Raw genomic sequence first — 24,328 nt, forward strand, 5'->3', positions numbered from 1 at the left:
ACGTAGGGTGTGATCACACCTGTTCAGTAATTTAATTCTGTGGACATTTTATGCAATGTTGTCTCTCCTGTTATTGAGGTTCACTGTACAATAATAACAGCTGTGTAATAAGGTCACCTGTCTAAACTGACCACTAAAATTTCATGACTTGCTTTGATACGGTCGTAAGTTGGCCTAAGGGTGGCTTGAATATATTGGCACATTTTATACCATGTGTTACCTTCCAATTGCAATTTTATTGTTATCCATCCATAGTTCCAATGGACCTTGATGTGAAGATGAAGGCTGTGATGATTGGAGCTTGTTTCCTCATTGTAAGTGTTACATCATCTAGTGTTCTTACTACACACCAGTACTTGTGTTCTTTACAGGATTTCATGTTCTTTGAACAACAACAGAACAACTGAGAAGACTTTGTGCCTGTAACCTGATTATTATGTGTTGTAGAAAGTGTTAATCTATGTTAGGCTGTGTTGTTGTAACATGTTGTATCATATTTTAATTTGATCACAAACACACTTTTATTACTGTATAGTTGAGGGGGTGAGTTTTCATCGATTGCCACCATTCAAAATTTTGAGTAGGGAACTTCTTCAGGAATATTTTATGTGTTTTGACTGAGCTTCAAATTTCAAGGGGGAAATTTTCATGGATAGCTGCCAACGTGTGATCATGAAAATCACTAAATACCCCCACTTTGTGGTAGGTTTATTCACTATGAAGTAATCAAGAGCTCCCAGTAATTTTTTGAAGTGTACTGCCAAAGTGCCAGTACAACACAGATTTTGTCCTGCAAAACATAAAAATGTACTGGTGCCCAGTTTTAAGCTTTCAGTGCTCAAGATGCTATAGTCATGCCAAAAGTGATGTAACCATGTCATAAAAATTAAATAATGTAACACACTGTTTCTAACCAAGTACAACAGACAGTCTTTAATGAAACTTCATGCATCCCGCAAGTCAAAGGTAACACTGGATAACACATTCACAGCTGACAAGTAGCTACAAGTAGGCTGGTGTTCAAACGTCACTGTTTTGGCTTGAGGTAAAGCTTGTGGCCACAAACCATAAACAAACAGCTTAATTAAATATTACTGCTTTTGTAAGGCTGCTCTCCTGCAGTAGTGTATATAGCACTCTGATTTATCCAGCCACAATGTCCAGACAACAATAAAATTAACCACTCAATATACAATATTGACCGAAAATTGGCTGATTGTCGAACATTATTTTGAGCCCTGAAGCTATGCTCATATGCTTAAGCAAGAACAAAGTTCCATCGTGTTGTTAGAGAAAGTTTAGGGTATGCCCTCTTAGCTACCACAGAGCCTGAAATTATGGCCCATTTTCCGACCATTTCTAGGTAATGTCTGCACACTCTTAGAAGGTTTTTGTACAGTACTATTGAGTGTGTCCGACCACATAACTAGGAATTTGTCAGATTGTTTTCAAAACATAATTTCAGGCCCTGCTATCATGAGATTGTATGTGGTAGTAACAACTATTTGTAAGTTCAAATCTACACCCACTAGCTGTGTGGGACATAGTGTGGACACAAGAAATGTAGGGGATCATGTGATCAAAACTTAGCCTCTTTAAAGTGCCAAAACCCAGCAGGGACCTGTAGATCTAATAGTCTTCCAACTGAGCTAATACTTCACTATTATTTTTGGTAGTGCTATCCCACTAAAAATGACCTCGAGCTCTTGCAATGGCTAAACATTCACAACTAATCTGTATACTGGTACTTATCATCACAGTGTATAGAACATACCTGTTAGGGTGGTACCAACCTAACCACTAACATCCTGCTTTATAATAACTGTTATTACAATCACACTTGTAAAATGTTTTTGGCCTGTTTACCATCCACTTGACGTTTTGAACACATACGTAGATAAGTTTTACACCGGCAGGAGATGGCTACCGGCAGGAGATGGCTATATTATCACTGGCAGGAGATGGCTATACTATCTGGCTAACAATTCTACACACTAATTATTTTGCCAAGTCTGCTATCTAAAGACATGTCAAAGCCCACACATTACTATAGCAACTCTGGAATGACATCACATGATATTATTGGCTTTGACAGAAACAGGTTATGTTTTGTGCTACTGTAGTCCATCTAGGTTGAAAAAGGTCACAGCAAAAGATGCAATGAACAAACATGTCAAGTCCATCTGTGGACACTATTGCTGGTCGTACACATCTTTACATGACAAATCAGCAATCTTTTAAGCTGCAATCTATAGGCTACTTGGCCAGATACTAAAAGAACTATTGTATGCATTATAAAAATACTTATTGTGAGTCAGTCTACTCCTGAAGGAGGAACTATTATGGCTATACCATGCACAAGAAAAAGTCTGGATGATCCATCATGTGAAACATGCACAGTTGGCTAGCCTATGATCCCACTTATACCATTTTGTAGACTAGTGCAATTTAAACAGTATTTGGTAGCAACAGCATAGAATAGGACATTAATTTGACAGACATACACACACACAGTTTACACCATACAGAGAAAAGTCATGTTTTAGCTATCACTTTCACACATACACAGAACACATAATTACATGATGTATGTGTTACACTTTCACTACAAATCCTGGAGACAAACCTCCTGGGAAAGAAGACGTGTTATACTTCTTGAGCGGTGTGAGAATTCAAAGTCCTACCTGGACAGGATGGATTTGTTTCCGTCACCTTATATAGTAATCCAGCTGGATTTTTTGTTCAAGGGAATAAAATCACCAGCCGAAAAATGTTAATTCATACATGACACTTGTGTGTTTTCAAGCTCATACAAAAACAACATGATGATCTGTACCAGTAAATGTATTATAAGTTTAGTAGGTTAATGTTCTTCCATCAAAGTGGCTTGAAAAGTGGCTTCATCTCCTTGGTCTCTTGGATCATTTGGTCCTGAAATAATGATGACAGGTGCAACCAAATAGTAAATTAGTAGCCTCTCTGTTGCCATTAGTAATGTTTGGTCCCATCTGTCATCCTATGTGTTGTAGAACAAACATTCACACTGTAATAAACACACACACATACTCACTACACGCACTAACATATGCTAATACACTATAATGTTGTAGGTCCTCTACAGCTCTTCCTCTAAACTCTTTAAACTTATTCACTCTCAAACTTTTAACACACAACTCTGTGTCATCTTTGTCCTAATAGTATTCAATAGTGTAGGGACTGTACTTCCATTAGTGTTCACTAACCTTATCTAAGTCATTATTCTCTTTGTTAACTTGTACTGTCTTCTTGGTTTCCTTATTGAAATACTTTTAACTTCATTCTGCACTTCCTCACCACTGCCAGTTCAACTAGCACTACTACAGCCATAACACACTAGCTCAAACATTACATACTACACTTTTTACTTAACATCTTATTATCACCGTAGCTGTCTATACACACATCACAGCTCTGCTTTCTTATTCTCTGAACTGTTTGTTCATGTCTCATTCAACATGTGTTGTAACTCAAACGCTTGTTGTTCTGCCACTGTCCGCATCACCTAAACAATTAGAATACAACAAATAACCTTTACAAACATAACAGTTAGTCACTCACCATAAAGGACTAGTCATTCTAATGTCTTTATTACTGTTCCTCTGGTCTAGTTCCAAACATTACACTAAACCGTTACTACTACCCATGCCAGTTGTAATGTTCGTTTCAATTAAACCACTTTAGTGAAAAATAACAAATCTACAACAACAAATAACACACTTCCTACTACAATCTACTAAAACATTAGTCACTACAAAACTACTAAAATACTACTGGTGTAAATTGTTACTAAAACACTACTAGCCTGTTACCATCAATATCAGCTATTACAATGTGTCCATTATCCATCATCACTACTCCACAAGGATTACTAAACCTTTTCTTGCCTTGATAGGTACCTTCAATGGCTGATGTAAACTTCCCATCTTCTTCAAACACCAACACACAGTGAGTGTCATAACAACTGATCAACAAGTGTCCATCTAGTGTATAGTGTATCCCAACTGGCCATTGTAACTTGAAGGGGACATCAGTAAAATTACCAAACACTTTAAGGAATTGTCCTTTAGTGGTGAACACCTGGACTCTATGATTCAGAGTGCCTGTAATGAACAACTGATCTTCACTATTGTTCAGTGTCAGGTCAACAGGATTATTAAGGGTACCAGGTCCTGTGCCATATTGTCCAAAACAGTAAGAGAATTGTTCGTTTTTAAATATTTTAATTCTGTGATCATGCCTGTCACACACAAACAACAGTTCTGACTGGGACAACACTAGACCATAAAGAGACTGGAACTGACTGTTAGCTGTACCTTTACTGCCAAATTGGGAAATAAATTCTCCATTTAGTTTAAACTTCTGAATACAGTATAACTTACAATCTGCAACATACAAATATCCCTTCTTGTCTACTGCTATTCCAGTGATGTGCCGAAACTTTCCATTTCCACTACCTGCTCCACCAATAACATGAGAGTATTGGAAGTGTTTATCAAATACTACTAACTGTTTGGTGGAATTGTCACGAACAACAAGTTCATTGTTAGGTCCTTTAGCCAACAGATAAGGAAATGTTAACTTCTTGTTAGTTGGTCCATATTTGTCAATGATCTTTATCTCCTGCTTCAAGTTATTGTAGTCACGAATGTTCGTCAACACTTTGATTTCTTCATGGTTCACTTCTAATCCTCTCCAGTAAACTGATAATGAATGATCTTCCTTTCTTTTAGGATTATACCATATATGGTACTGTCCTCTTGACTCTTCTTCAATATGTGTATTCTGTAAAAACTCCCTCTCCTTGTTGCAACGGATTTCTAGATCTTTTGATTGGTTCACTACAGGAGACCCAAAAATGTCTTTCAGTGTAACAGTTACTTTAACTTTATCTGGTTTGACTATATGGCCATATTTGGAACAACTACAATCAGGTAAATGTGGAAGACAAGACACATCACAAACTGAACCATTAACAAACTCAACTGGGTGATGACAAATAACAATCATGTCACTTGGTTTACACTCTGGATCAAGGCTAGTATGTTCCACTTGTTTCGTTACTTCATCAACTCTATTCTCAATCCATTTGTTGTATGTAAGTAATTGTCTGGTTCTGTTCACTGTTACAATTTTGTGGCAGAACTCATCGCAGCTCACCAATTGGCTTTCCACAAATTTTACACTTTCTTTTCGTACAGCGAGTGTCTTTTTAAATGAAGTCTTGATGGTGTTCACCTTTCCAACTGTTTCTTTTTCTTGTTGCTTCAACAACTTGTACACTTCACCATATGTAGCTCGTATCTTATCAATATTTGCTTCACTCTCAATGTCAACTTGTTTCTCACAATGTTCAATTTTCTTTACTCCATTTCTTACTCGTTCTAACAACTGTTTCAGTGGAGCAGTGACTTGTTTCATCTTCTCTCTTTCTTCATCCACCATTTCATCATCAACAAAGTCAAAATCATGATCTCGATGACCACGAGGATGATCCTTCAACGTACAATACTGACAGATCAGCTTACTACAAGTCTTACAGTACAGGTCTAGTTTCTGCTCGGAATGAGCCACTAACTTGCAGAATTCTGCCTTTTCTGGAGTACCGGCTAAAGCTTGTATGGGATTTTGGAGAAATTCGTTGATGGGAACAGTTTTGTGTGATTCAAAATCCTCCCAATTCTCGTGAAACTCGTTACACTTCTGACATAGAGGGTTTCTACACTCCATGCACCACTTGATGGCTTCTGATCCTTTTTTACATTTCCCACATTTCATCGTCACTGAGCCTTGACCGGATTCCTTGCGTTTTTTGAAAATTTCCACTAAACGATTAATGGTAAAATTAGTGGGAATATACGCTATCCCGTCTTGTGGAAGTGGTGCACGACATAACGGACAACAAACAATGGTCGCCATTTTCTTATTAGATTCTATACTTCTCTCTATACATCGCTTACAGAAGGTGTGCAAACACGGGATGGTCTTCGGATCAGTAAAAAGATCTCCACAGATGGAACAAGTTATTTCTTCCTCGATCTGTCGCCATTCCTTCTCTATACTACCGCCACTCGCCATTATCTTCACGTGATCAATCTTGCAAGAATAAAGAGGGGGTGTGGCTGTAGACCCTACCGCAAAAATGTAGTCTCTGTTTATCCGTACAATTAGAGTAGGCGCCACAATCGATAATGCAGCTGATGAAAATGGATCATTTAACGTCATTGTTGTAGTAGACAACTACTTAGAGATGATTGATGATTTAGTGTGAGAGTAAGAGAAGTTTGTGTGTAGTGTAATTTACAAGTGAGCCGGTTTGTTATTAAGTGACTTGTCTGAGACTCTGAGTGGTCTCCCCCTCCGGCTATGATAAAATTGAGAGTGAACAAGGAGTTATGAGATGCCACTGGAGCAACTTCAGTAGGAGGTGTCCCCAAACAGGCTACCATTTCATGACAACCTGATGAGTTAATAGCCCCACTGCTGGGGCACTAACATTACCTGTAACCTGACAACACCAAATCATCATCATTAGATACAGAAAGGGAAATAGGCTTTATTGTGTACTGGGTGTTGATTGGTGGATCACATAACCACCACCCTATTTTCCAGTAAGAATTATCAAACACCTCACACATGCTTACATGAAAAACGCAGTGTTGTGAAATCTTACCAGGTACATTGAATAACCAGCCAATTATTAGTTATTTTTCACATAACCGATCTCTAAGATACTCACTCAAAAATGTACATAATTTTCTTGTGCTTTAATGTTGGTATCACACTTGTAGTAGGATTGTACTATAAGCATTGTTACTTGCTGCCTGTTACTTTAGCCATTATAAGACAATTTGACAAACTATACTACAAATTTTAAGGATAGGTATAGCTTACATGCTACGTAGGTGCAACAACAAAAAATTACAGGAAATTTCATTCAATTCAGTTAACCGTACAACCAACAGTTCTGATCTGCTCAGTAACTGATTATGATATTCTGTCCAGTTCACAGGTCTATGAAAATGATCCAATCATAAATGGAGGCCATAGTATCTTTGTTGTCTCCTTGGAGCAACGTCTGTCACTGCTCGCCCCTTTGCTAGGAACAAGGGTCTGGTGAAATACAAATCCCATCAAAGGAATTCATTAGGCAGCATACCATACATATGTAACCATGTGTTACGTGGGATTGCCCTGCAATTTCAATGAAGGTGTTATGTTGTCAAAGTGATTTTACTTATGGCTGAACATCATTGCTACGCAAGAATTGGCTAGTGGGAAATTTCTGTACTGGAACTGATAAGAATCTGTGTTGATCACCAGACCCTTTAAGTGAAGAGGTAGGCAGCATCAGACTAGGAGCAATTGTACTTTATCTCCCCAGCTCTGCAACCTGTCTTCCAAGTTGGTCACCCTCTGCTGTAAATAGTAGGGACCACAAAGGAGTAGGCATGGCCCACGAAATTACATCACCCAAAACCAGCCTCAATTTTCCCTGACAACGATGAGGCAGTATTGGTTAGGTAACCCAAGCAAGTTGCTACAGAATTTTAAAAATAATTTATTTAACAGAATTTCCAACTGACTGACTGACTGACTGACTGACTGACTGATGCCTTCAGACAAGCATAACTTGATAATGGCTAAGGCTATGGGCTTGATTTTTTCACTTTTTTTGGTCCGAGAAGTGCCTTTTGTCATACCTCAGTATGCATGATGTGTTCTTCATGGACTTACCGGTGTCCTCCTTTGTGTCTCATTCATCTTTGCTGACAGCGAAAAGTGTTGATTTGGCAGTAGCACGTGATGGCTTCCCTTCGTAACGGAATCATCCGTATTTTTCATAATGGCTATTTTGATTGCAGAGGTGCTTTTTAAACACTTCTCGATTTGTACTGCTGTGTAACAGGTTGAACACAGCCGACAGCAAAGCGTAGTGGATACTTTGATCACTTTTCAGATGGTAATTGATATAACTGGGGCCATTTCTCTCAGTATGCATGGACTGCAGAGGTGCTTTTTGAACAGTTCTAGATCCAAAATGCTGTGTAACGGGTTGAACATAGCTGACAATGAAGCATAATGGATACTTAACTTTTCAGATGTAGCTGGGACGCGCAGCGCCATTTCAGATGCAGTATGCATGGGTTCACCAGTCATAATAATATTTACAAAAAATGTTAACAAACAAGTACACAGAAAAAGTTGGAATTTTCAATTAGAGTACACAGTAAGGATATAACAGTTCCTATTGTTTTACTGTAATTTAATATCGTGCACTACTCCAGCTTGTTTCAGTACTTTTTATCGATGTGCTATGGTCCCTACACTAGTTGGAAATTCCTGTATACTTGTCTATATAAAACTACAGCATCCCACTTCATATTCAATATTAGGATCATACAGCTAAACACTTGTTATTACACCTTCACCCTCTCTCCTGAAATTATCCCTCACTGCTTCTGAGTGAGTTTTATCACAGTTACACTTGTGTATCAACAAACTGTGTAATCAAACACAGCCAACTTTCCCTAGTGACAAAGCTAGGTCACAAGAGCCAGCTCATTTATTACTCACCTAGACTATTTACTGAAATGCACATCCAATCCGGAAGAGAGATCTGTAGGAAGTTATTTTTGTAGTCTTTAAAAACCATCTAAACTGGCAGGAAACTTGTTGGTAGACACTTGTACATGTACAGCGGATGCCATGGAAGTAAAGAAAATTTCATTTGGGGACCAGTTATAGCAACCGCAGCAAATTTATATGGTCCAGCTGGACTATCTGAGTATGGGGACCACCTAAATTTGTCAATTCTAGTAACACAATCATTTTCAAACATCTGGCTAATTAATTGCTAGCCTGTACGATACCCTACAAAATATACAATAGTAATCATTTTGTGACCATGTTGCTTAACACTGCTCTATAATGTTTTAGTTCTTACTAATATTGTAAATTGTTATTGCATGTTCATGCTCTGTATACTTTATCTAGCTGTGTTGTTTGAACATCTCCCCCACCCCTCTCCTCTAGGGATGGTGTGTAAACTGAAGGAGCACAGACTACTAGCCAGCCTAGAGGAGTACTAGTTGATGATTGTGAAGAGTGTTGTTACACATTGACCACTCAGCTATGTATCCTTGGATTACTCTATTAACTACTATCCCACTAGGGACCTGATAAAGGTTAAAGCCTGTTAATACAGGGAGTAGTGTTGACATTGTTGAATGTATCTCAGACCAGCTGGTGACTTGACCCTCCAGTAACATGTAGTCTAGGTAACTACCTAAGGAGCCACGCAACCCAAGATCTAGAATTCCTTCTATGTTCAACCTATATATGATGAGCACCATTAGGGTGTGGTCATTGTGTAGTGTACAGGGAAGGGTTGAGTGAGTTAAGTGGTAACAGGTGGGTTATGTGTTAAGTTTGATTGTGTGCTACTGTAAACTGTTTGAGAGAGGTGTAAGCTAATTATAGGTACTTACCATAAGAGCTGAAGATTTTTTCTTTTATTACTTGTTAGTTTACTGGGAACTATTGAAGTGGTAACTCTCTGAAACTACATGAAACTACCTTTACCTTTTGTTTGTGAGTGGTTGGGTGGGGAAAAGAAGTGTAGCTATGTGACACTGGTGTAGTTTGTGTAGTACATGTAGTGTGATGTTTCCTTGACTGACTGGCTACCAGTTGGAGGTCATTTACTACAGAACATCATACTAGAGTGTCGGTGGGGTTCATCGATGGTGACCTTGTTGAGAGGTTCCTTGACCTCTGATGAGACAAAATGGAGGAAGAGAATATGAAAGTGAGTACACACATCACACCTCCATCCTCTCAGCACATACCACATAGCTAGTGTGTGGGTGTAGCCTCACCAAACATCGTACACAGAGACAAATATTACAGTCGGTCACAGGAAAGGAGATTTAGCTGAATGGCTGAATTTGTAGAAACAGAAAGAATTGTCGTTTACAGAGTATGGACAGCCTTAGAACACCCACTACCAACACCCACTACCAGTAACTGTTTATGAAAAATATGGTGGCTGCAGTGGTATTAACAATAAATTTGGGTGCTGTGTTTGATGACTGTACCTGGTTTCACAGCTCAAGCATAAAGAAGTCTAAGGCATTGAGTGTTGGATCTGAGCATTCCTGTTTGGAACTACAATAGCTGGCTGTTATGTGTTACCGAGGTGACCACTTAATGCAAACTATTTTTGTTGATTGGGAAAATGTTGAGGCATAGTGATGTGGCCACTATACTGAGGTGACCAGTCAACTGAGGTGTGTCCATTATATCCCCACTTTATTGTTGTCTGTATGTAGTGTATAATACACATTAACATGTTGTCATTGCATAACTGTACACATGTCACTATACAGGTACCACAACAATGTCAATTTCCACAATGGAGGATAAACCATTTGATACATCCTCTATACATGGAGTAGTGGACCACAATCTGATAATGTTTGACATGTAAGTTACCATAGGGGTACTGTACGTTTTAGTGGGCATTGAGAAATTTACCATAAGTGTAATGTTTAGACCGGTTGAATGAGTGTGGCATTAATTTAAAGCTTCAATTAAAATATGGGATAACCACACTGTATGACACAATGGTATAAATATATACTATAAAATTTTGAGTATAATTCCCACAAGCCTAATGATTACATACTTTGTTGAATTCCCTCAAGAAAGGAGGGTATGTATGTATCCTTAGCCGCACCCCTAGATATCTGGTTGTTCTATTTCCTGCAATGCCTGAATCTAGACAGCAAATGTATTACAAACCAAAGAATTTCACACCAGAACTGACTGTTGTATTAGACTATTATATCTTTTTATTTAAGGGGTGTATGTTCTGTTAGAGTAATTGACTGAGCTTCAAACGTGTTTTTATCATGAGGACTTTAATCTCACGTTTGGGGCACAATATTAAAAGTCGAAACATTTTTTTCATTACAATTTTGTTTGTCACGAGGTTTAGTACCTGTAAGACTGTTGTGTTGGAACATTCGCCAGCAAACCAGTGCTTATTTCTGTACATAACAGCTTGTTTATCAGCTTGCTTGTTCCTCTACACAACACATGTTGCTTGCTAAACACCACTGATCAGTGCAAGACAGCCACCCCCGCTACCCTGTTCCTGACAAACTTAAGGTAGCTGCATAAATATAAATTTGTCATGGGACATGGATACAGGGAAACACACCTATTTCAAACTATATTTCATTGCTTTCCATCTAGTATGCAAACACTTATTTCAATTATTAATAAATTCACACAAGAAATTTAGTGTTTCAAATTTGTTACCTTACGAGATTAAGTGTTGCATGGTTTTATTTTCACACGTAAATTTGTCTGTGAGAAAATCCCGCTATATGCAATGAAAAATTTTATCTACAAAGTGAGTGTTGTAATAGTGTGGGATGATATCAAAGCTAAAGCAACTGAGCTGAAAAAGTTTGCAGCTTTTATAGCATGTTTGACGTCAAAATGTGGTGGCTATGTACAGTGATCTCACTGCCATATTTAGATGCAATGTTTGATATTGTAACTTTTACACCAGCATTATTTCATTCATATTTACAACTCAGCTGTTTTGGTCTGCAGTTGAACCTGTCTAAAGTGTTTTGCATTGGACCAGAAATATTTGGGTTTTTAGTAGGGTGGTACCACACTCAACACATCAGCTGTTATATGTGTTACACTGATGTGAACTATTTCTGTAAAAAAATATTTTGGGATATATAGTCACATGTAGGGTTGGACAATATTGAATTTGTGACATGCGATTACTGACTGCATGGGTCATTTAATGTGATTATTGTAATATTGCATGTGAAATTGAAACCAACGTTGAAACCGGGTCACTACTGCTGACCCGGATGATCCACTGACCCGGATGTGACCCGGATTGACCTGGATGTGACCCGGATTAATTAAAGCCGAGACGCGTTTCGGCTAGTCTCAAGCGAGCGAACGAGTCTACATTTTGAGCGTTCGATTCGTGTTGAGTAAATGCAACTTCAACCTAGCTGTAGGTTGAAGACCAAAAAAAAAAAAAAAAAAGGTCTTCACCTACTGACAATAACTACCCCTCACCATAGATACCCTCAGTTTCGTGCTACATACTGCACTTACTAACAAATGGGCATGACTGAGCATATGTTGGTAATGCGATAAGTGGGCATGGCTCACGAAAGAGCTACGCGATAGCGTTTATAAGTTCCACGTCGTCAAACGAACAATTTCGTTTCTCACGTGATCCAATCCGGGTCAGACCCAGATAAATTGTAAACCGGGTCAGACCCGGACGACCCGGAGAAAATGTGACCCGGATGACCCGACCCGGTTTCAACGCTGATTGAAACACAACCATATAGTTTGAAAGGTCCATATACTGTTTGTTTTCACTGAAAATTAGTTTACAAACATAATTTCTTTGCTAGCAAGTTAACCAATTGACATAGTTAGCAATAGTATGCATGAACTGTATCAAATGTGAGGCCTAGAATATAGACACAAATTAGATGATAAATGCGATAATTGTTGTGAAATGCAATGAATATTGCCTATACAATAATATTGCGAAGGTAAAATGCATGCAACAATGGTATTGCGAGCACTTGCCAATTACTTGGGCGATATTGGCAATTTATTAAAATATTGCCCAACCCGTCACATGACCATTCACGGGGTTCCCCACTTTATTGTTGTCTGTATGTAGTGTATCTACACATTAACATGTTGTCATTGTATAACTGTACACATGTCACTACACAGGTACCACAACAATGTCAATTTCCACAATGGAGGATAAACCATTTGATACATCCTCTATACATGGAGTAGTGGACCACAATCTGATAATGTTTGACATGTAAGTTGTTAATGTGTTTATGAGAGTACAGTAGTTTAGTGGAGACTGGGAAATGTGTAGACCAGCCACTAGTGTGGACATTTAAACTACATTGGATAAACTCTGTATGTCACAAATGGTAAAAATGTACACATTATTATTACACTGTTGCTGCAAAGAGTTGGATAGCCAAAGAAGTAATTACAGTAATCACCTACCATAGAAGTGCAGTTACTGTGTTCTCTGTTATTAGCTTGTCTGTCAGCTGACACTAAGGTCTTTGATATCACAAAGAACAGTACTGTGTAGAGGGTTTTTACTGCGTCTATCATTTATTATGAATATTAAGAACATGACACAAATTTCTATGAACACAGCTCTCTGCTAAAATATAGTCCGCTAAAAATTTTTATTTCAATTACTAGAAACATGATGGAAGAGGAGAGGGAAGTGTTGATAAGCTTGACTACCAGAGTTGGAGTTGTTATTCTAAAAATGTAACTAGTTACATATTACTCATTACTTTTACGTGATGTAGCGCACTACAGTTACATATTACTTAATGAAAAAAGTAACGAGTTACTTATTACTCGTTACTCTGAGGGCTGTAACTAGTAATAAAATTGCATACTACATTTGTTTGTTACAAACTGGACCTATAAAGTAAGTCCAACCTTCTAAATACAAGCTACCAGCCTACAACTACAAGTGACACGAGCAAGGCACGCATTTCTCTGGTGTAGTTCAGCCTACACGTTAATAATAAGGTGAAAATGATTGGTTACATACAGACTCAACCGACTTTGTAGGGTGAGTGAGTCTATTGTATATTAAACCCATACATTTGGGCCTACTGAACGATAGTCTGTATTGCCACATGTAGACAGACTTCAATCCTACCAAATGGGTCATTTAGCCTCTATTTATACATATTTCATTACCTTCACTACAAAGTGGACATTGTACACAGCTATTTGAGTTGTATTGCCAATACAACACTGTATCAATTTCATTTTTAATCAGTAGGCCCATGACCTCAAATTTCTGGTATTAGGAAATAGCAGCCATTAAATGACACCCAGCCAGAGTATCAAGCAAGTGCTTCAGATTTCTTGGTAAGGTCAACGTTTATACAAATGTGTAGCAACATTATAACTACAGGTGGTCAATAGTATGCACGGAGTTGATTTGAAAGATCATAAAAGAATGTACCAATAGTAAGTACGCATTCTGCATAACTTTTCATCATTTTTTTTGTTTATTGTAGGTGTAACATTGAAGCTGATAGTGTTTTGAGATGTATGGTGGCACCTCTAAATACTGTACATGTGATGCACACTTAAAGTGAGTATGATATTATTATACATGTACATGCTGTAAATGGTTATTGGTAAGAAGGTGTCTTGGATTCTCGTACAATGACGATGGTGTCCATTTGTATAAGCCTGTAACAACTAACAAGACATGTTTATTATTATCAGAAACACAGAATGAAGTATGTTAATGGATACATGTCATGCATAGAATTGTATTATATATTTCAATAGGTCACGATAGAACTTAAATATCCTAACTGTCTGACATTCAATAGGGATATGCAAGTACTATTCATGAGGTATGTACATTACATATTGTTTAGTGTCTTACTACATTGTCTTGCAGATGATTACAGTGATTGTCAACCTTGCAGAGAAGGCTAGTGTAAGGATGATTGTCAACCATGCAGTGAAGGCTGTGACAAAAAAACATTGTTAACATTCTCGCATAATGCCAGTATGATAGTTTGAGATTTAATATTCATTGCACTGTGTACCCAAGTGACAAAACATTTAATTAATTAATGCACTGGAATTTCATTATGGGGCTGTGAATACATTTGTAAGTACATGAAAAGGTTTCACTTCATGTGTGATTTGTGGCTGGTGAATGATAGGTTTCCAAAGTAGTGCACAAATTGAAAATGCCCAATGTGCAAGTTTGGAAACTACTTCGGAAAATGAGTTCATTTCCAAACAATTTCCAAACTGAAACTGGCAATGTACAAATGTGTAAACCCTTGTGTTTATGTACATACACAAAACAGTTTCCAATCTGCGCACTGAGGCTGTTCTTGCTGTGGTTGTCCCAGAAAAGTGGGGGGCCATGCCCCCCACTTCTGTCTCCACTACCTATGACCGAGTTATAATGTTCACTCAAATAAACTATTTTAGTGAAAACAAAAAAAAATCTACAACAACAAATAACATACTTCCACCAGTCACTACAAAACTACTAAAATAGTAGCTACTAGTGTAAATTGTTACTAAAACAATACTAGCCTTTGGCTACTCATATCAGTTATTATTATCTGTCCATTATCCATCATCACTACTCCACAAGGTTTACTAAACCTTTTCTTACCTTGATAGGTACCTTCAATGGCTGATGTGAACTTCCCATCTTCTTCAAACACCAACACACAGTGAGTGCCATTGGAACTGATCAACAAGTGCCCATCTGGTGTATAGTGTATCCCAACTGGACATTGCAACTTGAAGGGGACATCAGTGAATTTACCAAATACTTTAAGGAATTGTCCTTTAGTGGTGAACACCTGGATTCTGTCATTGCTGTATTCTGTAATGAACAATTGATCTTCATTTTTGTTGAGTGTTAGGTCAACAGGTTGATTGAAGGTACCAGGTTCTGTGCCATGTTGTCCAAAAGAATAGCAGAATTGTTCATTTTGAAATACTTGAATTCTGTGATTATCCTCGTCACACACAAACAACAGTTCTGAGAGAGATAATACCAAACCATGCGGCCTTTGGAAATGTCCATCACCTGTACCCTTATGACCAAACTGGGAAATAAATTCTCCACTTAGTTTAAGCTTTTGAATAAAATGCAGCCTGCAATCTGCGACATACAAATATCCTTTCTTGTCAACTGCTATTCCAGTGATCCACTGGAACTTTCCATTTCCACTACCTGCTCCGCCAATAACATGAGAGTATTGGAAGTGTTTATCAAATGCTACTAACTGTTTGGTGAAATTGTTAGGAAAAATGAGTTCATTGTTAGGTCCTTTAGCCAACACGTAAGGTTTACTTAACTTCTTGTTAGTTGGTCCATATTTGTCAATGATCTTCACCTCCTGCTTCAACTTATTGTAGTCACGAATGCTCATCAACGCTTTGATTTCTTCATGGTTCACTTCTAATCCTTTCCAGTAAACTAACAAAGAATGATTTTCCTTTCTTTTAGCATTATACCATATATAGTACTGTCCTCTTGACTCTTCTTCAATATGTGTATTCTGTAAAAACTCCCTCTCCTTGTTGCAACGGATTTCTAGATCTTTTGATTGGTTCACTACAGGAGACCCAAAAATGTCTTTCAGTGTAACAGTCACTTTAACTGGATCACTAATTACTACTGGACCACTCACAGTACAATCAGGTAAATGTGGAAGACAAGACACGTCACAAACTGAATCATTAACAAACTCAACTGGGTGATGACAAATAACAATCATGTCACTTGGTTTACACTCTGGATCAAGGCTAGTATGTTCCACTTGTTTCGTTACTTCATCAACTCTATTCTCAATCCATTTGTTGTATGTAAGTAATTGTCTGGTTCTGTTAACTGTTACAATTTTGTGGCAGAACTCATCACAGCTCACCAATTGACTTTCCACAAACTTTGCATTTTTTTTTTGTATAGCGAGTGTCTTTTTAAATGAAGTCTTGATGGTGTTCACCTTTCCAACCGTTTCTTCTTCTTGTTGCTTCAACAACTTGTACACTTCACCATATGTAGTTCGTATCTTCTCAATGTTTGCTTCACTCTCAATGTCAACTTGTTTCTCACAATGTTCAATTTTCTTTACTCCATTTCTTACTCGTTCTAACAACTTTTTCAGTGGAGCAGTGACTTGTTTCATCTTCTCTCTTTCTTCATCCACTACATTTTCAATGAAATCAAAATCATGCTTCTCACGAGGATGATCCTTCAAGGTGCAGTCTCGACATATTAAACTACTACAAGTCTTACAGTACAGGTCTAGTTTCTGCTCGGAATGAGCCACTAACTTACAGAATTCTGCCTTTTCTGGAGTACTGGCTAAAGCTTGTTTGGGATTTTGGAGAAATTCGTTGATGGGAATAGTTTTGTGTGATTCAAAATCCTCCCAATTCTCGTGAAACTCGTTACACTTCTGACATAGCGGGTTTCTACACTCCATGCACCACATGATGGCTTCTGATCCTTTTTTACATTTCCCACATTTCATCGTCACTGAACCTTGTCCGGATTCCTTGCGTTTTTTGAAAATTTCCACTAAACGATTAATGGTAAAATTAGTGGGAATATACGCTATCCCGTCTTGTGGAAGTGGTGCACGACATAACGGACAACAAACAATGGTCGCCATTTTCTTATTAGATTCTATACTCCTCTCTATACATCGCTTACAGAAGGTGTGCAAACACGGGATGGTTTTCGGATCAGTAAAAAGATCTCCACAGATGGAACAAGTTATTTCTTCCTCGATCTGTCGCCATTCCTTCTCTACACCGCCGCCACTCGCCATTATCTTCACGTGATCAATATTGCAAGAATAAAGAGGGGGTGTGGCTGTAGACTTTACCGCAAAAATGTAGTCTCTGAGTAGGCGCCACAATCGATAATGCAGCTGATGAAAATGTGTCCAGGATCATTTAACGTCATTGTTGCAGTAGACAACTACTTAGAGATGATTGATGATTTAGTGTGAGAGTAAGGGAAGTTTGCGTGTATGTAATTTACAAGTGAGCCGGTTTGTTATTAAAGTGACGTGTCTGAGACTCTGAGTGGTCTCCCCCTCCGGCTATGATAAAATTGAGAGTGAACAAAGAGTTATGAGAGACGCCACTGGAGCAACTTCAGTAGGAGGTGTCCCCAAACAGGCTACCGTTTCAGGTGACATACCATTTCATGACAACCTGATGAGTTAATAGTCCCACTACTGGGCCACTAACATTACCTGTAACTTGACAACACCAAATCATCATCATTAGATACAGAAAGGGAAATAGGCTTTATTGTGTACTGGGTGTTGATTAGTGGATCACATGACCACCACCCTATTTTCCTGTAAGAATTATTAAACACATCACACATGCTTACATGAAAAACGCAGTGTTGTGAAATCTTACCAGGTACATTGAATAACCAGCCAATTATTAGTTATTTTTCACATAACCGATCTCTAAGATACTCACTCAAAAATATACATAATTTTCTTGTGCTTTAATGTTGGTATCACACTTGTAGTAGGATTGTACTATAATCATTGTTACTTGCTGCCTGTTACTTTAGCCATTATAAGGACAAATTGACAAACTATACTACAAATTTAAGGATAGGTATAGCTTACATGCTACGTAGGTGTAACAACAAAAAATTATAGGAAATTTCATTCAATTCAGTTAACCGTACAACCAACAGTTCTGATCTGCTCAGTAACTGGTTATGATATTCTGTCCAGTTCACAGGTCTATGAAAATGATCCAATCATAAATGGAGGCCATAGTATCTTTGTTGTCTCCTTGGAGCAACGTCTGTCACTGCTCGCCCCTTTGCTAGAAACAAGGGTCTGGTGAAATACAAATCCCATCAAAGGAATTCATTAGACAGCATACCATACATATGTAACCATGTGTTACGTGGGATTGCCCTGCAATTTCAACAAAGGTGTTATGTTGCCAAAGTGATTTTACTCATCATTGCTACACAAGAATTGGCTAGTGGGAGATTTCTGCACTGGAACTGATAAAGGATCTGTATTGATCACCAGTGAAGAGGTAGGCAGCATCAGACTAGGAGCAATTGTAGTTTATCTTCCCAGCTCTGCAACCTGTTTTCCAAGTTGGCCATCCTCTGCTGTAAGTAACACTCCACCTGTATCATACAGTACTATCGTACTGTATAGTAAGGACCACAAAGGAGTAGGCGTGGCCCACGAAATAACATCACCCAAAAACCAGCCTCATTTTTCCCTGACGACAATGAGGCAGTATTGGTTAGGTAAAACTAAGCCTAAACAAGCTTTCAGATCAATCCGAAACGCTTTCAACAAGTTGCTATGGAATTTTAAGAATAATTACTTTAATGGAATTTTCTCCTGACTGACTGACTGATGCGTTCAGACAAGTGTAACTTGATGATGGCTAAGGCTATGGGCTTGATTTTTTCACTGTTTGACGATGCTTCGGCCCGAGAGGTGCTTTTAGCGTACCGCAGTATGCACAATGCATTCTTCATGGAGTTACCAGTGTCCTCCTTTGTGTCCCATTCATCTTTGCTGACAGTGAAATGTGTCAATTTGGTGGTAGCACATGATGGCTTCCCTTTGTAACGGAAATCGTCCGTATTTTTTCATAGTGGTTGTTTTGATTGCAGAGGTGCTTTTCGAACAGTTCTCGATTCGTACTGCTGTGTAATGGGTTGAACACAGCCGACAACAAAACGTAGTGGATACTTAACTTTTCAGACGATAATTGATATAGCTGGGGCACACTGTGCCATTTCAGATGCGGTAGTGTGGGTTCACCAGTCATAATAATATTTACAAAAAAGTTAAACAAGTACACAGAAAAATTTGGAATTTTCAACTAGAATAGGGACCATAGCACATCGACAAAAAGTACTGAAACAAACTGGAGTAGTGCACGATATTAAATCACAGTAAAACAATAAGAAGTGTTATATCCCTACTGTGCTCAAGATACCATAATGGAAATGCACAGTAGGGATATAACAGTTCTTGTTGTTTTACTGTGATTTAATATCGAGCACTACTCCAGCTTGTTTCAGTACTTTTTGTCAATGTGCTATGGTCCCTGCTCTAGTTGAAATTTCCAAAATTTTCTGTGTACTTGTCTATATATAACTGCAGCATCCCACTTCATATTCAATATTAGGATCATACAGCTAAACACTTGTTATTACACCTTCACCCTCTCTCTCCTGAAATTATCCCTCACTGCTTCTGAGTGAGTTTTATCACAGTTGCACTTGTGTATCAACAAACTGTGTAATCAAACACAGCCAACTTTCCCTAGTGACAAAGCTAGGTCACAAGAGCCAGCTCATTTATTACTCACCTAGACTATTTACTGAAATGCACATCCAAGCCAGAAGAGGAAGTGATTTTTGTACTCTTTAAAAACCATCTAAACTGGCAGGAAACTTGTTGTTAGATACTTGTACATGTACAGTGGATGCCATGGAAGTAAAGAAAATTACATTTAGGGACCAGTTATAGCAACCACAGCAAATTTACATGGTCCGGCTGGACTATCTGAGAATGGGGACCACTCAAATTTGTCAATATACAGTAGTCTATAGTAACACAGTATAGGTGGGCATTTTCAAACATCTGCTGGCTAATTAATTGCCAGCCTGTACGTTACCCTACAAAATAATACAATAGTAACCATTTTGTGACCATGTTGTTTAACACTGCTGTATAATTAATGTTTTAGTTAATTCTTACTAATATTGTAAATTGTTATTGCATTTTCATGCTCTGTATACTTTATCTAGCTGTGTTGTTTGAACATCTCCCCCACCCCTCTCCTCTGGGGATGGTACAGGATGATGTGTACAGACTACTAGTCAGCCTAGAGGAGAACTAGTTGATGATTGTGAAGAGTGTTGTTACACATTGACCACTCAGTTGTGTATCCTTGGGTTACTCTATTAACTACTATCCCACTAGGGACCTGATAAAGGTTAAAGCCTGTTAATACAGGGAGTAGTGTTGACATTGTTGAATGTATCCCAGACCAGCTGGTGACTTGATCCTCCAGTAACATGTAGTTTAGGTAACTACCTAAGAGCCACACAACCCGGGATCCAGAATTCCTCTATATACAACCTACACTTACTCTATATGATGAGCACCATTAGGGCGTGGTCATTGTGTACATGTGCAGGCAACCATTCTATTCTAGTGACATGTAGCTGTAGGTTTGAGTGATGTTGTTTTTGTTATGTGTACCAACTACCAAAGTTTGAATTTGTGCTACTATAAACTGTTTGAGAGAGATGTAAGTAGTCAATTATAGGTGCTTACTGTAAGAACTGAAGCTGTGTTCTTTTATTGCTTGTCAGAACTGTTGAAGTGGCAACTACCTGGAATTATCTTTAACTTCAAAGTGAAAATCTGTCGGCCATGATTAGCATGTACAGTACCCCAAGGGTGTGTTAGACTTCTGACCAGATGACCTTTCCCTTTTTTTGTGAGTGGTTGGGTGGGGAAAAGAAGTGTAGCTATGTAACACTGGTGTAGTTTGTGTAGTACATGTAGTGTGATGTTTCCTTGACTGACTGGCTACTAGTTGGAGGTCATTTGCTACAGAACATCATCTAGAGTGTCAGTGGGGTTCATCGATGGTGACCTTGTTGATAGGTTCCTTGACTTCCGACGAGGTGAAGTGATGAAGAATATGAAAGTGAGTACACACCCACCACACCACCGTCCTCTTAGCACATGCCACAATAGCTAGTGTGTGGGTGTAGCATCACCAAACGTCACACACAGAGACAAATATTAGTCGGTCACGGGAAAGGAGATTTAGCTGAATGGTGGAAACAGCGGAATTTGTAGAAACAGAAAGAAGCGTCATTTACAGAGTATGGACAGCCTTAGAACACCCATTACCAACACCCACTACCAGTAACTGTTACACATGAATGCAGCTACATAGAACTGTAGATAACTCACCACAATTGAAGTAAATGGTCTTTATAGTGCAGGTTACTTCTTGCAGCTTAGCATCATCTGTGGCACCATAACAGGGCAGCCCGACTATTCAACACCAGTTCTGTAATTCAACACATAGTTAAAAAACATTCTAAAACACTCTATACATGTTTGGTACCTAGGAAGTGCTTTGTGTTGATTGTAAAGCAATGATTGAGGTGATGATCAATGAGGCTAGAGATGAGACTACCGCCTGGAGACTACAGTCTAAGAAGAATTGATTGCCATGGATGATGTTAAGTTGAGAATCGGCACTACAAAGACCATGCGCTTCAATTGTGCTGAGTTCATGTAGCTGTATTATGTGTAACAGGTGTTGTAAGGCTGTTCATAATCTGTAAACGACTGTTTCCACCAATTCTGCTGTTTCTGTCATTTGGATGGCAAATGTCTGGTCACCGGACATTTGTCGTTCAAATAGCCTCTGTATCTGAACATAACTCAGTTTGCTCATATAATGTCCTAATTAACAAAAAGGAAAGGGATGGAGCCTAAGGAATACAGTTTATCTGTTTGGTTTATGGCTTGTACCAATGTTGAAACCGGGTCACTACTGCTGACCCGGATGACCCACTGACCCGGATTGACCCGGATTAATTAAAGCCGAGACGTGTTTCGGCTAGTCTCGAGCAAGCGAACGAGTCTACATTTTGAGCGTTCGATTCGTGTTGAGTAAATATTGCAACTTCAGCCTAGCTGTAGGTTGAAGACCAAAAAAAAAAAAGGTCTTCACCTACTGACAATAGCTACCCCTCACCATAGATACTCTCAGTTTTGTGTACTGCTATTCATAACTACCACTTGGTTGTTAGGAGACACTACCTTCTTACAACCCAAGCCCAAGGGGAGTGGCCATAGATGTACTAGTGTTATAGTAGCTCACAAAAAGAGCAATGAATGATGTGAACAGTAAATAACAGAATTAATAACCATGTACAATCTAACTCTGAGTTGAAATGTTGCACTCTATCCTACAATGACTAATCAAGCCTGCACATGACAGGACATTATGACCAGTCTACTGCAGAATGTTATATTTGTGCTCACACACCTCATTAGCTAGGAACCGTTGTTACTCTTCTTTTTGTAAGCTATAAGGGGATAGCTTATCAATGTTTCAGCCTCAACTGTGGGTTGTTAACATCTACAGTGATAGCTTATTGCTGACCATAATAAGCAGGCGGCTACATCAGGCAGGTTACTTTGTACTCAAATGTCACATTTTATGATTTTCAAGTTATCTTGCTTTTGTGGTATTTTTCCTTTGAATTTACAATGTACTGTACATCCTAACTAAAAACTATATAAGCAACACCATGGCAACACCAACAATAATATTGTAATTTTTACTGGTCTTTTGTTAAGAATCCCTCAACAATATCCGGTATTAAAAAAGTTTTCACTACACAGTTAACAGTTTTAGTATGATATTTGTTACACCCCTAATCCTGTGTGTGGTCCCAACACTTGTCACTAGTGTACACACATTAGTGACCAGGTGTGTAATAACCAGTCTTATCAGCTATGATAGGAGAATTACCATAGACATGTAGCCACATAAATGTACTATTACACTGTCGTAAAAGTTAAGTTGTCTACTTTTACAGGCTGAGCCATACAAGTGGCCTTGATGAGGGCTCTGTTTGTTTAACTTATGAAAAATGAAGGGACACTTGACTGTTAGCTACCTGGTCCCTGCACAGTGGATGAGCAGAAAGTTAGTAATTGTCGACAACTTTGGTACATGTAGTCACTAGCCTCACCCATTGGCAAACTGAATTAAAACTGACAGTATCAGCCTCTTTAGAAATAGGTAATGAGACCAGTAATCCCAGAGGCTGTAGTTACATTTTAGAACTATTATATCAGTATACTTCCCTAATGTGGTCAATTTCAAGTGGTCAAGTCCAGAATAGATGTAGTTCCAGTGTAGGAGCCTTACACTAGCAATGAACTAATACCAAAAGTATTACTGTGAATCAGGAAAGTATCACGTTGAAAATATTCGTTGTTAAAATATTTGACATAACATATTTGATCGATGACAATATTACGGCACATTTTTGCTCTAGTAATATCCTAGTGATGCCTGTTTGTGTACATGACTGTAATGTCAACTAAAGTCCCACACTGTCATTTTATAACTGAATTCAGAGATCAAATTGTTTACCACATCAAATCGTTTTTTTTTTTGTTTTTTTTGTCAGTTTGATGGCACATTATTATATCGGTTATTTGAATATCAGCTGAAAGTCATAATGGTGGACTTCTGTTTATTTCAGAAGGGATTTACAAGTCATGATCACTTTACATAAGCCACACACATGACTTGTAAAACCACAGGACTGTCACATGACTTCCTGTCTATCCAAAATTTATAGCCTTGTGGTTTCTAGAATAGAATTTTTGCTATTCTGTGTGTTGTACAGAATTTCATAGTTGTTAATAACTGTGTGTGGACAGGTCCCTGGAGTACCCAGTCCTTGTGGTGCTCAGCTGAAAATTATTTAAGCAAAGAGTAAAAGTATGTAGCTACTTCACCTATAAAGATCTGATAGAGCAGTCTCAGCAGTAATAAATATTCTAATAAAGCAGTCCACTGTATTTGAAATAGTTTACAA

The 24,328-nt window shown here is 38.3% G+C and overlaps 2 protein-coding genes across 2 annotated transcripts; both read right to left on the reverse strand.

Moving 5' to 3' along the window:
• Positions 1-3,684: 3,684 nt before the first annotated feature.
• On the reverse strand, positions 3,685-6,134 carry LOC136241784 (E3 ubiquitin-protein ligase TRIM71-like). Its single transcript, XM_066033102.1, has one exon. The coding sequence runs from the start codon at positions 6,112-6,114 to the stop codon at positions 3,826-3,828; it is 2,289 nt and encodes a 762-aa protein (XP_065889174.1). The 5' UTR covers positions 6,115-6,134; the 3' UTR covers positions 3,685-3,825.
• An 8,997-nt stretch (positions 6,135-15,131) lies between these two features.
• LOC136241790 (E3 ubiquitin-protein ligase TRIM71-like) lies at positions 15,132-17,526 on the reverse strand. The gene has a single exon (XM_066033107.1). It carries the CDS (start codon positions 17,487-17,489, stop codon positions 15,216-15,218), a length of 2,274 nt encoding a protein of 757 aa, XP_065889179.1. The 5' UTR covers positions 17,490-17,526; the 3' UTR covers positions 15,132-15,215.
• Between the last annotated feature and the right edge of the window lie 6,802 nt (positions 17,527-24,328).

The sequence above is a fragment of the Dysidea avara genome, chromosome 12 (genome assembly GCF_963678975.1).
Source record: "Dysidea avara chromosome 12, odDysAvar1.4, whole genome shotgun sequence".
NCBI classification, from domain to species: Eukaryota; Metazoa; Porifera; class Demospongiae; order Dictyoceratida; family Dysideidae; genus Dysidea; species Dysidea avara.

Excerpts from the sequence above, each read along its gene's own strand:
- LOC136241784 (XM_066033102.1), bottom strand. The coding sequence starts at position 6,114 with ATGGCGAGTGGCGGTAGTATAGAGAAGGAATGGCGACAGATCGAGGAA.
- LOC136241790 (XM_066033107.1), bottom strand. The coding sequence starts at position 17,489 with ATGGCGAGTGGCGGCGGTGTAGAGAAGGAATGGCGACAGATCGAGGAA.